The sequence below is a fragment of the Taudactylus pleione genome, unplaced genomic scaffold (genome assembly GCF_031769625.1).
Source record: "Taudactylus pleione unplaced genomic scaffold, aTauple2 ptg000310l, whole genome shotgun sequence".
NCBI classification, from domain to species: Eukaryota; Metazoa; Chordata; class Amphibia; order Anura; family Myobatrachidae; genus Taudactylus; species Taudactylus pleione.
This window is the reverse complement of record NW_028284711.1, coordinates 2058387-2075896: the sequence shown is the minus strand read 5'-3', so window position 1 is coordinate 2075896 and position 17510 is coordinate 2058387. Positions and strand designations below refer to the sequence as shown.

Sequence of the window (17510 nt, the reverse complement as noted above, 5' to 3'; positions counted from 1 at the left end):
CTAGCACCAGGGTGCAGCCTTACACCAGCGCTGGCGGCAAAGGAAGTTCTATTGTGCTCTCACTGTGCCAGGGGCTCTCATCCCAACTCCTCTGCATAGCACGACTGGGGAAAGCAGATCCCTGTGTTTATAAGTACACAGGTACTAATCTCCTTTCTACATTACCTACAAGGGGTATATCTGGTACCCCATTATTTTCTCAGTATACCGAGGGACGCCTCAGTAATATAGTTACAATTATATGGACGAATGAAGGGTTAAGGTGATTTTTTAATCTGTGTGTTCGGGGAGATGTACTAAAGCCTTGGAGAGGGAAAGTACCAACCAGTCGGCCCCTGACACTTTACAGGCTGTATGTTTGAAAAATGACAGGAGCTGGTTGGTTGGTACTTTATCTCTCGCCGAATCTTAGTACATCTCCCCCTATTTGTCTACTTAAACTTATATCTTTTCCGGGAATTTACCTCTAGGGGTAAATACTAACACTCATTATCACTTTAAATCACTTGCATTTATTTATTCACTTTTTTTAATTTTTTAATTTTTATTTCATTAATTACTTTCATGTTTTATTTTTGTCTTATTGAATACGAATGATCGCATTACAGCCATATGTTCCATCCAGTTCACATGCGCGTTATTTTTGGCTACATTCCCCCATTTTAAATGTACTATCAAAACTTGGTATTTTATCATATGTTGGAGGTGTTCCCCAGCAAATAGGTGTATATTTTTCTTTTCCTACCCCTAAAACATTCGGTGGTTACCCAGATATATGTGGACACAAATGGACCTTGAGGGACCGATACCTGTTGGCAGATGATTGCACCAGAAAATGTGCACAGTGACTGACATATATGGTTTATCACCATGATTACTCACGATGGGTTCTGATAATCTAAAAACCTTTTTTTTTTTTTTGTCTAATTGCCTGGCTCCCCCCCCCCCATAATCTGTGAACCTGGCACAGAGAATCTGCATGTCTGCTGGTATCTGTGTGTGTGTAGAGAGAGCAGGGAGGACACTGAGGGGGGGGAGATGTACTAATGCTGGCCACACACATAGCGATATTTTACCCGATCTGGCCGATTCCGACACATTGGAACGACAGAACGTGTAAAATATGGCCAAATCCTGAGTAAATCGTGAGTCCACGCTGGTCGCACATCGCATCGTCAGATCTGCCGTGCAGTAGAGCAGATCTGACAATCTAGGATGCGATGCACTGTGACAGTCTGGATGCAGGAGAGATCGTATGAAGATTGGACACCAAATTGTGTGCAGATCGTGTGCTGAGCTGCAGGGGAGAGTTCAAGGGAAAACCTGCACACGATCAGCCGATGTGTACAGATCGCCATGTGTGTGGCCACCGTAAGCCTTGAAAAGTGATAAAGTACCAACCAATCAGCTCGTAAGTCTTTTTTTTTTTTTTTTTTTTCAAACAGCCTGTAAAGTGACAGGAGCCGATTGGTTGGTACTTTATCACTCTCCGCTTCATCACTTTGCAAGGCTTAGTATATCTCCCCCTGAATTCCTGGCTAGCTTCTTTGTACATTAAAGTGATTAAACTTGGAAGGATTCTCTTGCTTTCAAGCAGCTCAGGACCAATTAAAACAAGCAGAAAAGGGCCAGCTTAAAAAGCATTAGCAAGTCCTTTACTCTTTAACTCACGATCTGTAAGTTATAAAGCTGGCCACAAATTAGTCCAATCTGGCTTCTCTAGCCCTCAAGTGACCAGTTTGGGCCCGCACGTAGCTAGTGGAATTAGATAGGGATCCCTGTGGGCCATGCATGCAGACCCATTAAAAGAAAACTGCGTTCTATTCACGTGGTCATACAGTCTGACAGCGGCTAGCTGACATTAATTAAAATAATTTTGGTGAAATTCCCCTTATTTTACGTTTTTGGAAGCAGCCACAAAACATTATTAACTGTGGTATCAGGAACAGACGTGTTTGGAAAGATTTGACACAGGATTATATTTGTAGAATGGAGAACATGACTTTGCGTATGTCTGTTCTGTGTCACTCCAGTAATAATCTCATCCTGGGAACACTGTGTACAGAACTGGCCTTTAGCAGCGCTTTTTGGCGGAGCTCATAAAAATGAAAAAAAGCAACAAAAAAATAAATAAAATGCAAATAAGATGGAATTTACAATACTTAAACTCTAGGAGGTAGATTTGGCATGCTAGAGAAAGAAAGGGCAATTCCTTACCAGTATAGATCACGTAGCTATACTGGACAACAGTAGATGTGTCATCGCTTGCAATACCTTTCAATGAACACACAGATACAAGGATTTACATGTGACTATTCTTTGTAAGAGATAAACACATTGGAGGCTGTTCTGATGGAAATGCCTTAAAATGTTCCAGTTGCCTGCATACAAGGTGGAGGCAGCCATTTTGAGATTGTTCACTAGGAACCAGTGATATTACTGAGGCACCTTGGGAAGCACATAGAGGCAGCCATTTTGAGAAGTTCACTGGGAACCAGTGATAATACGGAGGCACCTTGGGAAGCACATAGAGGAGGCAGCCATTTTGTGAATGGAATGAGTATATAATGGCACCCTGCCAATAAACCAGGAACCAGAATTCATAACCTGCATTCTGTTTGTTATTCAGAACCCAAAATGGCTGCCATCACTGTATGTGGGTAACGGGTACACTTTAGACAGCTGACCAAATGTAATAAAGTTAACTTAGTCATTCTATTCTAGCACAAAACAACATATTTCCCCCCCAACACAAATGTAGTTCAAGGAGAACTCGATCCAAAACTAAATAAAAAAAAATGCTAACTTACCTTCTACGCTTCATTCACCAAACCCACTGGGGTCATGATGGGTTTTTACCAGTCTCACACCAAACATCACTCTCCTCTTACCACTCTGCCTGAAACAAGCTAAGCTGGGGCCGATACCCCTCCCACATAACCAGAACACTTAACATGAGGGTGAATAGTTACGTTCCCAGTGGGACACGGACAACTGATTGGCTTATTTAAAAATGGCCATGCAGGAGGAGGAGGAGAATGACGTGAACGTGGACACGGGTGGAAGCAGCCAATGGAGGGTGGAAGGCGTTTAAAAAAGTATTTTTTATTATATCTCATTAGACATTGTATCAATAGATTTTGGTCATATTTGTACGGGGTTATAATTTCCGGGAGAAGGGTAAATATGCGCAAGTACTGCGTCAACTTTTATTAATCTAGCGCAAGATCGTCGGAAGTCTCTGATTGCTTGCAGCACATTGTTGATGGACCATGTTTTTGCATGACAATGTTTAGGCAAACGTGTATCTATTGCATGTAATCCAGAAAACGAGAACCCCATCATACATAAAACAAATATGACCTTCAAGCTGTAACCTACGTGGGAGTAATTTCATGTAAAACTACCACCGTACAGGAGAAATGTACAATAATGAACCACAGGCTCATACAGAGTACAACCTACCATAAGATTATATAAAGGAGGTAAGTGTCCTGGGGTACAGTCATGGCAGCCCCCTGAATTGGGAGGGGGAGTATGAAATTATGTTATGAGCGAGGGAGGGACGGCAGTACATGTTATACCTTGCATTACAAAACGATGCTCGGAGACAATGGCTGCTAGAGCAACTGGTGTTATGTGGGGTACACGCCTGGCCGACCGTGCAGCCGACTGAGCGACCACTGTGGTAAGCTATACACACTTACCAAATGGCTGCTCGATATGTCTGGCCAGACATCACAATTGGGTGGGCATATAAATTTGCCAGCACCCACTTGTCAGGTCAGTGTCGGCGGTTCCTGCGGCCAGTGTACGTGTCGGATAATCGGTCACATCTGCCGTGCTGCACAGCTGACAAGACATATCTACGAATGATGTAGCTCACAGATAGCGTGTGTGTACACACCCACGAATGCAGTCGCCTCATCAGAGCTGCGTACTGGTGTGTCCAGGCATTAGGGTTTGATAAATCATCTATATTGTTTGTTTGTTTTTTTACCACCGATGGGGTTTTCTTTTAAGAGCATACAAGAATACATATATGGTATTACACAGGGAAGCAAAAGTAAAAAGGAGGGGGGTGGGTTGTGAATCTTTTTCAAATAATCCATTAGAGATTACTTTCATGACAATAGGAGATTGGTTGTCCATAGCAACCAATCAGTTTCTGTGGATCATTTTCTAGAATGCAATAAATAACTAGAATCCGATTGGTTGCTATGGGCAACATTACCACTTGTCTGTTTTAGAAGCTATAGTACCCCCCTACATGTATTTACTCAAAACGTACATAATTCAGATCTACAGGTGTAACGTCGTGGTGACTGAGGTGGCTATGTATGAGAGAATGGAGATCAGCCCTTTTATTCAACTTTTTTTTATTTAAATTTAAAGCATTTTAAAGCAAAATGTAACCTTTATTTTTTTAAACCAAGTTGGATCAACATGAGCCTGAACCATCGCAAAGTGAGTGACAGGCAGTGAGCTTTTGGAGCTGTTGACCTGGGGGGGAGTGGTCGGAGAAACCGCAGGCGTGTCTATCCGTTTGAACATCATTGCGTGGGCGTGCATAAATTAGCCAGTGCGATTGTATACGCAGCTTGAGTACTTACTGCGTGCGACCAGGTTGGCAATTTCTAAGTAAGGTCAGGGCTGCTGTAATTCTGCGTTAGGGGCCGATGTTACCGATGTTTATGGAGCTCTGCAAAGTATTATGGATGGCAGTGCGACGGTATTGCGATAGCATTAGCATATTTTCGCAGCAGATCTGCGATCCATAATGAATCAGGCCCTCAGTTTGCTTGGACATATTGGTACAGGCCTACAGTGCGGTTTAAAACAGCAATAATGTTAAAAGCAAAAACTTGGCATGTTTTACATTTAATATTATTGCAGTTTTAAATCTCGCTGACAATTTTGAAATTCCGATGCTTAGTTAAAAGAAAAACAAAACCCTGGCCTTTCTCTAGGTGGTCCGACATATAGGAGAAGTCCCAATTATTATTATCCTTTATTTATATGGCGCCACAAGGGTTCCGCAGCGCCTCACAAAGTACATTAACAAATAAGCAAACTCGTAAAACAGCGACTTACAGTACAAGACAATACAGAATAAGAACATGGTTTATAAACATTGCTGCAGCGATCATAACACTCAAAAAAGCAGCAGGGCGTCAGCTACCAAGTGTTAGGTGCCCTTGTGGAGAGTTTTGAGTAGATGATCGTATGAGTGAGGGAAGGAAGAGCACATAAGGGAAGAGGGCCCTGCTCGTGAGAGCTTACATGCTATAGGGGGGTGGGGGGGAGACAGACGGGTGACACAGATAGGGTAGACAGTGAGGAAGAAGCATGTAAGCAGCAGGTTAGGATGAGAGCTGGAAGGCTTTGAAGTAGTGGGGTCTTGAGAGCCCGTTTGAAGATTTGTAGAGCGGTGAAGAGTCTGATAGGGAGATGGAGAGAGTTCCAGAGGTAGGGAGCAGCACAGGCAAGATCATGGAGGCAGGAGTGGAAGGAAGTGATCAATAGGCAAGAGAGGTGGGATGCATTTGTAGGAAAGGGAGGGAGATTAGCGTGATGTAGAAGAAGGTGTGGTGAAGTGATAGGGAGAGGAGGGTGGGTGCTCAGCTTAGTGGTTGGGTAGTAGGACCATTGTGGGGGAGAAAAGAATGAGAGAGGAGTAACGGGAGAGGAGAAGGAGGGAAACAGAGGGGAGGAATACAGACAGAGGAGGGGAGAGAAGGGGAGGAGACTAGGGGGGAAGCATAGAGGTGGGAACAGGGGGCAGAATAAAGGATTAGGTAGGCACTGAGTAAAGTGAGAATTTGAAGAAAACATGGTCACGGTGTGGATGAGGTAAGAATAGTGTATGTGTGAGAACGACAGTGTTGAAGGTTTTTCAAAAATGCTGAACACTGTTGGTATGCCTGATGAACAAAGCAGTGTTCTTTTTTTTTTGTTTGTTTGTTTGTTTTATTGAGGGGAATATATGTGATTGAAAGTGTTTTGAAGATGAGTAATAAAAAAAGTTCAAAGTTGTGAAGGTAAGCAAAAGCAATGGTAAATCAAACCGGTAAATGCAAGGTTTAGAGGTTACTTTGCATTGGTACAAATAAGAATTTAGTTTTTTTGTGAAAAAAAGAGGCAGCACAAATAGTAGCAAGTGAGATAATGTCTTTGCAATGATCAAACAAGGAGTTCAGTTCAATGACATCACATTGTGGGGCCCATTTATCAAAGTGCATTTGAGGTAAATTCCCCGAAAACACCTGTTTTCGGGGGTTTACCTCAAATACTTAGTATCCCCCGAATGTATGAAGGAGGGACCGCAGCAGGTATCTCCCATACCTGCTGCAATCCCTCCATTGCCGCCGGCAGCCGCCTCCCCCATAGGTTTCTATGGGGGATGCGATGCTGCCAAATGTATCAATATCAGGAATGCGAAGCATTCCCGATATTGGCCCCAGCAGCTAACGCTATCTAAAGATAGCGTTAGCCGCTGTTTCCTATGGGCACTTACCGCATATCAGCCGGTGGAGGGATCTGCCAGATCCCTCCGCCGGCAATGGGCGCCGCTCATGTGCAGTCCGCGGGACTGCGCATGCGCAGAAGCCCCGACTGCCCTCCGGGGACATCGCAGGGAAGGGCTCTTTTCGGAGCCCGTCTCCCTGCATGTCCCGGATAATACATCCGGCAGATAGGATCGCATTTTGCAATGCGATCAGGGGCGGTACTGCATGCCCTGATCGCATTGCAAAATGCGATCATTAATAAATGGGCCCCTGTTTCTGTTATTGACGCAGGTGGTCAAATACTCCTGTAATGCATCAGTGCAAATAAAATACAAAAAAAAAAAAAAACCCCATCTGTTTAAACACACACTGAAAAGCACAATATAAGCCCTAGCAATTATAAACCCAGCAAACAGCGTCATTGGTGCATTCGGGAAAAAATGAATCACAAGCAGTACACAATAGTGTTCAATCTAGCACCCCGCGTCTGACACAACCTGTGCAGTTCCTCTTTCCTACCTGGGGCGTCGCTCTCTGCTCTGGTGCTTCTAGTACAATCAGCTGATATAACAAACTGAAGAGATACAGACCTGAGTGTGCTAGAAGCACCAGAGCAGAGAGCAACCCCCCAGGAAGGAAAGAGGAACTGCACGGGTTGTGACAGGTGCAGGGAGCTAGAATGAACACTACACAAGACGCGGCCAATGTCATCAGCAGTCACTATTGACTTCTGCCCTTGAAAATACATATATGTCTGCGAGAACCATATTTATGCATCTGTGGGCCTGATTCAGCAGGGAACGCACTTGCTTATACACACGCAATCGGCCGATTGTCGCGTTCTGCGCATGTGTAAGCATCGCAGAGCGCATGCGCAAACCAGCCGCTACGATTGGAACTGCGATCGCAGTGGCGATGCAAACCCATGGCAGAGTGATTGACAGGAAGCGCCGTTTGTCGGTGACGATGGGGGGGGGGGGGTCGGGCGAATGCAGGTGTGCCAGTGCGTTTCAATGCCGTTGCATGGGTGTGCATAAATTAGCCACTTCGATACCAGACGCAGCCTGAAGCCTCATAGCGTGCGCTGAAGTAAGCAATTCCTGAGTGTGGTCTGACCTGTCTTAACTGTGCGTATGGGCCTGATGTTTTGTGACGTTACCGATTATTTTGCTGTGTTGCCCAAGTATACGGATGTGTGTAAGGGGAAGTGGGCGTCCTTAGGTTAGGCTGCGATCGCAATGCGAATGCAAACATTTACATATCACCGCTGATATTAGCCACTGCACTGCGTGCATATAAGCAGAATAGCGATCCTTGCTGAATCAGACCCAGTGTCTACAATTGCGCAGCTTTCCTCCCCCGCACTGCAGATACATGCGCAGCCTGCCGTAAGTACCGGGATAAGGCAAATCTGCGTAGGTACATTTGCTTGCGCCCACTTGTGCATTTACTACACTAGCAGGCTTAGTGGTCAGAGTTTAGTATGACGCTGGAGGCGTTGCCTGGTGTGCAAAAGGGACCTCGCTACAATTCTGCTCCAGTACCCCAGGCTGCAGTCTCATATTTTGGCTGAACCCACAATAGTGTTGCTTTGATGATGCGTAGACTATGGGTACTCTTGAAGTGCAAATTTACAGCAGGAGATAATTACTGACTTTTCTGGATTAGTGTGTACAGGACACAAAACCCAGGGAAATGCCTGGTCTGTGCGGATAGGTAACGCAGCTGGTCTTGATGGAGCACAGAGCCGAGATCCAGATCAACGTTTGGGGTTAACTTTGCAATCAGCATTTCAGATTTCATTTTCTAATGTCTTATATGTTAATGGTTTTATTTTGAATGACTAATCAATAAGATCTTTTATTTTAATAATAAAGTAAACATTTTGTATACAAAAAATTAAAAGATGTACAGATACCCCTTTGCTGCAAATAAATCAATATCAGCTTTCGACCAATCATTTCAATGATCCAGTGACTAATGGCATCTAACTGGAATTCTGTGTATGTAGATTACTTCTGATCCCTATTATCACACATGTAAAGCTGAAGAGTGATAAAAAATGATGTCATCACATTGGCATGTAATGACAGTTGGTAAGAACTCTGACCCCTCCCACCAGTGTCAGTGATGTCACTTCCAAAGAGTATAGCAGATATATAAACACACATCACTACTAACTATCTTCAAACACTTCTGCTATTTCCCACACTTAGGGCCTCATTCAGAGGCGGTCGGAGGATGCAAGCGGTCGCTCAGAAACTGGGCGGCCACTTGCATCCTGTCCGCCCGCCTCTGTTGCGGTCGTTAGGCTGTGGGTTAACACCCACAGCTCTAACGACCGCTCGGGTGATGGTCGCGATGGTCAGAGACCATCGAGGCTTACGACGAGACCCTAGGGTAGGGTCTCACTTGTCGTAAGCCCCGGAGAGCTTCTGGCTCTGTCAGAGCCGGAAGCTCTCCACTGACATCACTAGTGATGTCAGTGGGGCCTCCCCCAAATGGCAGGCGTTCCCATAGGAATGCCTCCGTTTGGGCTGCCACCCCCCCGGCCCGCCTTCCAAACGGGGCGAGCTGTCAATCAACATCGACAGATCGCCCCCTTTGGAAAGAGACCCGCTACGATCAGCGCTGTCGGTCGTAGCGGGTCTCACGCATGCGCACAAGGGAGCCGGCTCCCTCGTGCGCAAGCGCACTGGCAAAACATCGAGGCGGCCGTGCGGTCGTAGACCGTACGGCCGCCTCTGAATAAGCTCCTTACTCCTCATGGTGAAAGCACAAAACGTCATTGACCAAAATCTCATAGTTAATGACTCAGTTTAAAAGTTTCTCAACATAATACTATATCTCCCAATAAAAACTGATGGTGCAATAAAATCTGTAAAAAGACGACATATGTATGTGCTTATGCACATGCAATCAAACATACTTTTTACAATTCTAGTAATTCTATCCACTGACCGTGGTGAATTTCTTGATGATCCATTAATGCACGACGATTACACAAGCTGTTCAATGATTCTGATTATAACTTGAGTTTACATGGGCTCTGATTCAGAGATGGACGGTATTGCGCAGCTGTATACAGACGGCGATGCAATACCGTCCATCTAAAATGCTAATGCTGCAGGAAGTGTCAGAAGAGAAGAGGTGCCACCTGTCAGTATCTGTGATCCCAGCGGTGCCTCCAAGGTTGGGCCAACTGAGTAATGCTGTACACACTAGATGATAGGTCGTCCGATCCAGCGGACGGGACTGATATATCTGGCACATCATTTAGTATGTACCCGCAAAGTCGATGATGCGCGCTCCTGCGCAAAATCCTTAATCGGCCCTACATGCAGGGCCGACGTGGGAAGTCATTAGCAAGGGCAACGCTGCAGAATGCAGCATGACCCCCGCCGTCGCTTCATCGCTGCCTGCATCGGCAAGTGTGTATGAACTTGCCAATGACTGCTCCCCCACCGGGTCCCGTCGCTGAAAATGTCGGGCACACTAGACATCGTCTAGTGTGTACCCGGCTTAAGCCTCAGCTTCTGCAAGCTGCCCAGCTCCTGGCTGCTTGCGAGGCCAGGAAGTCTGCGTCCATGGATGCTGACCCTGGCTGCAGCACTCCCAGAAAACACGGCCCCATTTCCGGGAATGCAGGCCGCTCCCGTCCCCCAAACGGTTCTGCCTGTCAATCAGAAGCAGAAGTTTGGGGAAAATATGGGTGAGATCGCAGGACCCGTTCTGGTCCTGCGGACTCCCAAACATCGGAGATGTGCGCTAACCATTGGGTTAGTGTACAACTCTGAATGAGTGTGTACTCAGGTTAATAGACTTCTTAAAGCTAATCATTACCTTAACCAAACTTCTCCGGTAAACCAAGCTGTTTCCGCAGGAGTTAAATAACTAGCCTATTTAACAAAATGTATCAGTGATATTCCCTGTGTAAGGCAAACTAACGCTGCAGACTGCAGTTCCCACCCATCAAACTCCACACCACTTAGCCATCTTTAGATGTGTTAGCCATTGTCGCCTGTGGGCTACAGTATCGTTGGAAATCTCTGCTAGCTGTGGGCATCTTCCGCTGAAAGGCTTCACAATGGGGATGGCCATTTGCAGGGACAGAAACCTTTCGGAAGTGCTGACCCAGCCAGCAAACATAGCTAATTGGTGCTGATAAATCAGAGCTGTTCGATGCAAAATGGATTATTATTTACCTGTGTAAACCCAGACAGATGATAAACAGGCCCCTTGACCTGTAAATACCCAATTTAGAACAAATTTTATAATCTCATTATATGGTTCATTGCATTTGGAATGATAGTGGATTATCCTGCAAATTTTCCAAAGAATATTGCTGGTCTTCACTTTTTCAGAACATTTTTATACCAACTTTTACTGCACCCAAACAGAAATGGAAGGTTTGCAACGCCTACTGCAGATGCCGTATAATGAACGCAGCAGTAAATATACGCCATTTGCATTGCGTTAAAGATGCCTGAAAGCAAAATACTATAAACAGGTATTAAAGGTCCCTGTGAACGAGCCATAATGCTCTAGATGGAATCATGTTCTACTTCTCACACGGTCACACACATTTGTGGAGCTGAACGTTTTAATACATAGATCGTCTCGCTAGTAGGGAAAATAACGGAATAGGTGTAGGTTTTCACCACAGATACAAATATGGCATCTGTAACCAGGCAAGTGGATCCTGACATATACCGATATAGTGTTCATTCTAGCACCCTGCACCTGTCACAACCCGTGCAGTTCCTCTTTCCTGCCTGGGGTGTCACTCTACTTTCTAGCACAGTCAGCTGATGCAACACACTTCTGAAATACAGACCAGAGTGTGCTAGAAGCACCAGAGCAGACACCCCAGGCAGGAAAGTGGAACTGCATGTGTTGTGACAGGTGCAGGGTGCTAGAATGAACAATACAGATACATGCAGGATTGCAGGGAGGCAATTGTCCTTCATACTGTATACTTCCTGAGCCAGAGGTGGGGCCAAATACAATTGTTTGTAATAAAAACAACACAATGAACAATTGATTGGAAAGATCTGGTAGCGCTTTGGGCACCAATCTCTCGCCTAATACCCACTCCCCACAATCGCCCAGAGCAGAAAGCTGAACTTGCATTTTGAATATTCTGTCCCCCTTTAACACTCAATGAATTCACACTTTATATAATCTACGTGCGGCGGATGCGCTAGCAATGCTCGCTATTCAGTACATGCAGCGGTCACTTAGTATGTAGCACAGCACATGAGTCAGCAGCACAAAGAGGTTCACATGTAGTTATATTTGTACTTTAAAAAAAAAGTTTCATTGTGATGACATAGGAGAGTGAGTACAGCTGATCTCCCAAACTGTATTACGGTTAGTTATATCATCTAAGCAGGTTTTATTTAATGACCAGAGCTCCGAGGACTCCTGGGCACTGATCCATCTGCAAATCCTAAGCAGCAATTCCATCCACCAAGCTTTCTTTCTGCTCACCTCTATAGCTTCCCAGCTGCAAAAGGAAAGCTGGAATCTCAGCTTTTAACAAGGACGAAATGCCCCATCAGCTTATTTCTAGTAGATGACGTTTGACAGGGAACGCCCCAGTATGCTTTGCCAATGAAAGGAGCTAGATGTCATTTCAAGCATTCAGGTGAGTGGAAGCTGTCACACTGAATTCTTAGGGGTTTATATAATAGAGCCTGCAAGACGAAGGCTCTGGCAAGATTCCGGCGAGTTTGCTCGTATTTTTAAAGGGGCAATCATTTAAGGGGCGGCACCAACTTGATTTTGCCCTTTAAATGATTGCCGCTTTAAAACTATGGACAGACTCATCGGAGCCTTGCCAGAGCCTGCATCTCGCAGGCTAGTACCTGAAATCAGAATACAATGCTTCTGGATAAACACCAGAATGCTCACAGGTCAATTGGGATTGTAGTGCTCATACAGCTGCTTCTGTATATAATCTATAAAATATATATTATATTATACATATTTCACTCCAGCTACTTAATTCGGTGTACAATGGAAGTATAAATATCAACTGGGGCTGCCATTTTGTGGAATGAATAAATATAGGAGAATTAGTGAGGCACTATAGGACATCAGTGAGGTACTTCATGGCCAATTCAAAGGAGACACCGAATCCTAGTAAATTGATAGCCTCTTACCCCTTTGTGTATGAGTACTACTGTTTGGCCCCAATTGAGTGTATTGGTGCTTGAAAAAAAATATGTTTTTAATAGCTTCCCTGGGACTAATGAAATCACTGAGACATGAGGCACAAAGCACCTCATACCTCCGTGGTGTACATCTTTCCTAGAGCACTGAAAGGCTGAATACAGGCTCAGCCCACAATAGGACTTCCTCCACATTAAAGTATACCCATTACCTACTTACAGTGAAATCAGTCATTTTCTAGCATTAACCAATAGTCAGGAGAAAAGGAGCAAGGTACCAGGTGAGGCATGAGGTTGCAAAACGGCTGAATATTGGTCTAGACCACAAAATGGATGACTTTAATGTGCTTGGGCGATAAATGTACGTTAATGTGCGTTTCCTGTCACATAGTAGATTAGCACCGAGCATCCTGTGCATGAGCCATAGCCGGTCAATAGAATGGAGCTGAGCGATGACCAATCAGACATGCGGACTGGATGCTGTATGCAGGAACCATGTGACCTTTGACCCCAGTAAGAAGCCAAATCCATGTGCTGTGACCACAAAGCCATTATAACCCCAGCAGCAACAGAAAGGGTTAATGATATAGCATCTACGCTATGCAGGCAGAACTACGGGGCAGGTAAGTGGGGTGGAGGGGGGGTGGGGGGCAGGCTGGTTGGTATGCTATGCACTACTTACCTTCAAAAGTCAAATAAAACTTTCCTCTGTCAAACCAAATGAGGGAAGGCTGTTCATTCTCTGTGAGGACAGGAATGGAAGCGGGATGGGGAAGGTTTCGGGAGAGGAGAGAGAAGGACACAGAGTCAGAGCAGGATAACACTACAAGTAATGGGTTGGGAGATGGTACTGCAAGCCATGTCTGCTACACGTCTGGAGGAAAAATATCACTTGCTTTATTATCTATTAAACGCTGTTGAGTGACAGATATACTCCCAAGTTACTGAGTCAGGCATTTAAAAATTGCACAAATTGAAATAGTCCATTCCTCAAATAGTGCTACATTGTCCGTGTACTGTATATATATGCTGTAAAGCTATTGTCATGTATAGGGAGTTTTAACCACTGTCCAAAAACACCATATTGCACCACCACAGGCTGTGATAGGTACTACACCCAGCAGAGCTAGTTGCAGACTCTTTAATAAAATATTACCGTTATTTTGTTTTGTTCTAATGGGAGCAAAGCTAGCTCAAATAAGTATGCAAAATTTTGACATTTTAATGGCAGTAAATCCTGAAATAGGTGCAATACAACAAATTTTTTTAAAATTGGAAAAAGGAGAGTTATGGTAAAACTTACCCTTGTTAACGCTCTTTCTTCGAAGTCCATAGGGTACACAGGGAGACAATGGGGTGTAGGTGGTATTTGGAGGACCAGACATTAACAGCAAAGTTTTTTTTTTTATCCCCCTATACCCCGCCCACAGCCTGAAGGCAACTCAGTTTTGTTAACAAGTCCAAGGCAGGAGCAGAATAGGTGAGAAGGAAGACTGGTAACACTGAATAATCACACTCTCAACAGAGAAGGAAACAAGTGACCAAGAAAAGAAACCCTTAGAAGCCAGGTGCGTCAGGTCGGGTGCCCTGTGGACCCTATGGACTTGGTCCATGGGGCTCCACAGGGGAGACAATGGGGATGTCCCAAAGCAATTGTTCAAGGGCGTCCCGCTCCTGAGCTGAGAGGAGAACCCGGCGCCCGAAGGAAGCATCCTGAGAGGCAAATATATAAAAGACATAGAAACTAAGAAAGGTGTGGACAGAAGGCCTTGCATAGTTGTTCGGCAGACGCGTCATGGCGGACTGCCCACGAGGGACCCACAGAGCGAGTACAATGAGCAGATACTGTAGCCGGCACAGGAATGTCAGTCTGCGTGTAAGGCTGTGAGATAGTCATGCGAAGCCATCTGGCCAGAGGATGTTTGTTAGCTGGCCATCCCTTCTTGCGGAATCCATATAGAACAAAGAGGGAGTCCTATTTCCTGATGGAACTAGTACGGTCCACGTAGATCTTCAGAGCACGGACCACATCCAAAGAGGGCTCATCTGCTGAGGGGTCTGGTGATTGAAAGGCCGGAAGCACGATTTCCTCATTAAGGTGGAAACGAGAGACCACCTTGGGAAGGAAGCCAGGACGAGTTCGAAGAACAGCCCTGTCCAGATGAAATCTCAGAAATGGGGAGCGACAGGAGAGTGCCCCTAAATCCGATACTCTACGGGCAGATGCTAAAGCCAGAAGAAAACGTCTTCGCAGAGAGCTATTTGACGTCTACTGAATCCTGGGGTTCAAATGGAGCTTCCTGAAGTGCTTGGAGAACAACTGACAAATCCCAGGCAGCCACAGGAGGGACAAAGTGAGGTTGCATACGGAGAACACCCTGCAGGAAGGTGTGAACATCTGGTAGAGTAGCAATTCGGCGCTGGAACCAGATGGACAGCGCAGAGACGTGCACTTTCAGATAGGCTAGGCAGAGTCAGAGATCCAATCCAGCTCAAAGCAAGGCAAGGATTCAAGAAACCCTAAAAACCTGAGGGTCATAGTTTCTAGTAGCACACCACTGGAAATATGTATGCCACACCCGGTGATAAATCCTGGTCAGGTTACGAGCTCTGAGCATGGTCTGGACCACAGAGCCAGAAAACCCTTTAGACCTTAGGAGAGATGTCTCAAGAGTCTAGCCGTTAAAGACAGACGGGCCAGGTCCAGATGTAGACAGGGACCCTGAGACAACTGGTCTGGTCGTGGAAGAAGTTGGAGAGGAGCGTCTATGGAGAGACTTTGAAGGTCGGAGTACCAATGGCATCTGAGCCAAGGTGGAACTACCAACAGGGCTGTTCCCCCTTCTTGCTTGAACTTCCGAAGAACCCAAGGAAGAAGCGAGACTGGAGGAAAGGGGAACACCAAATGGAAGGTCCACCTCACAGATAATGTGTCCACGAAGGCTGCATTGGGGTCCTTGTCCTGGCCCTGTACACTGGAAGCTTGAAGTTGTGAGGCCATGAGGTCCACATCCGGTAGACCCCATTTGCCCACCAGGAGCTGAAAGACTTCTGGATGTAGAGACCACTCCCCTGCATGCACGTCGCGACGGCTGAGGAAATCCGCCTCCCAATTGAGAATTCCTGGGATGAACACTGCGGAGATGGCTTTCGGCCCATGTGAGAATGCGAGACACTTCTGCCATTGCTGACCGACTTTGAGTGCCTCTTTGGTGATTGAGGTAGGCCACTGCCGTGGCGTTGTCGGACTGTACTCGTATTGGCCTGCCCTGAAGAATATCCTGAGCTAGAGTGAGGGCTTTGTAGATGGCTCTGAGTTCCAGGACGTTGATTGGCAAGATTGCCACAGCTGGAGTCCAGCGTCCTTGGAAGGAGTGCTGACCGGTCACTGCGCCCCACCCACGGAGGCTTGGGTCCGTGGTGAGGAGTGTCCAGTACGGTATCCAAAAGGGGCGACCCTTGTTTAAATGGGAAGTCTGTAGCCACCAGGATAGTGACAGGCGAACCTCTGGAGAGAGGCCCATCATCTGGGATCTGAGCAGATGGGGCAGCCCATTCCACCTGGAGAGGATCAGGTGTTGTAGGGGCCTGGAGTGGAACTGAGCGAACTCTACCATGTCGAAGGTGTAAACCATGGATCTCAAGGTCTACATTGCAGAGTGAATTGACACTCGGTGACTGTGGAGTAACCTACACACTCGTTGCCATAGTGTAGAGATTTTGTCTGCTGTCAGGAAGATTCTCTGAATATTAGAAATGACAGCGCAAACCAGTGGATTGCAGCCCACAAGAGAAATAAAAGACTCTCCACAAAGTCCTCAAATCAATAGAACAATACAATAATAATTTCCTCTTGAATGGCGCATCAACACATACATAGATATATATGTCCTTAAATGAATATAAACGTCCCACAATTTTTATGGATATGTATTCTCCTCCATATGAAGAACGAAAGGAAATTCCACTTCTTCAAACGTTTTTCTCAATAGCTCAATATAAAAGAGAAATGGAGGACATAGTGCAATATAGCCAAAAATAAAGACAAATTTTATTGGACAATTACACTCACATTGAATTAATAAAATCAGACATGTAACCACAAAGGGTATATATAGTGGATAATCGCTCCGTGCATCAATCAGTTACCCTCCTTGATGGCATCAGGTATAGAAGGATATGAGTTCCAGGATCCTCTCTCCCCCATACAGGTAACAGTCCAAGATGATGGCAGCAGTTCCACAAAAGTATAGTCATCACCACGCTTAAAGCTTTTCGGACTAATGTCCTTCCTCATGATGCTACTTTCCACTATATATACCCTTTGTGGTTACATGTCTGATTTTATTCATTCAATGTGAGTGTAATTGTCCAATAAAATTTGTCTTTATTTTTGGCTATATTGCACTATGTCCTCCATTTCTCTTTTATATTGAGAAAAACGTTTGAAGAAGTGGAATTTCCTTTTGTTCTTCATATGGAGAATACATATCCGTAAAAATTTTGGGACGTTTATATTCATGTAAGGACATATATATCTATGTATGTGTTGATGCGCTGTATTGGGATAGCAAAATGGCTACTGACAGCCATTTCTGTTCATGGTTCTTATGTGTGTATCAGACATGAAGTGGTGTATCAGGCATGAAATGGTATAGGAATGTGGAAAGCAGACAGGCCATAAATCCACAAGGCGTTGTCTACTGCAATGTACGCTTGTGTTAAGTTTTAGAAAGTCCTTATCAGTAGTTAACCAATAAAAGTAGTTTGAAGTAGGTTTATGCCCATATTAGTAAGAGTTAGATGGGTATATAAGTAGGATACT

The 17510-nt window shown here is 45.2% G+C and overlaps 1 protein-coding gene across 1 annotated transcript in view; it reads right to left on the bottom strand.

Annotated features, from left to right (window-relative positions):
- SGIP1 (SH3GL interacting endocytic adaptor 1) overlaps positions 1-17510 on the bottom strand; it is a 130088-nt gene that overhangs the window by 15497 nt on the left and 97081 nt on the right. The window contains exon 16 of the mRNA XM_088442384.1: positions 13368-13427. Coding sequence (XP_088298510.1) covers positions 13368-13427 — 60 coding nt within the window. The remainder of the gene's footprint in view (positions 1-13367; positions 13428-17510) is intronic.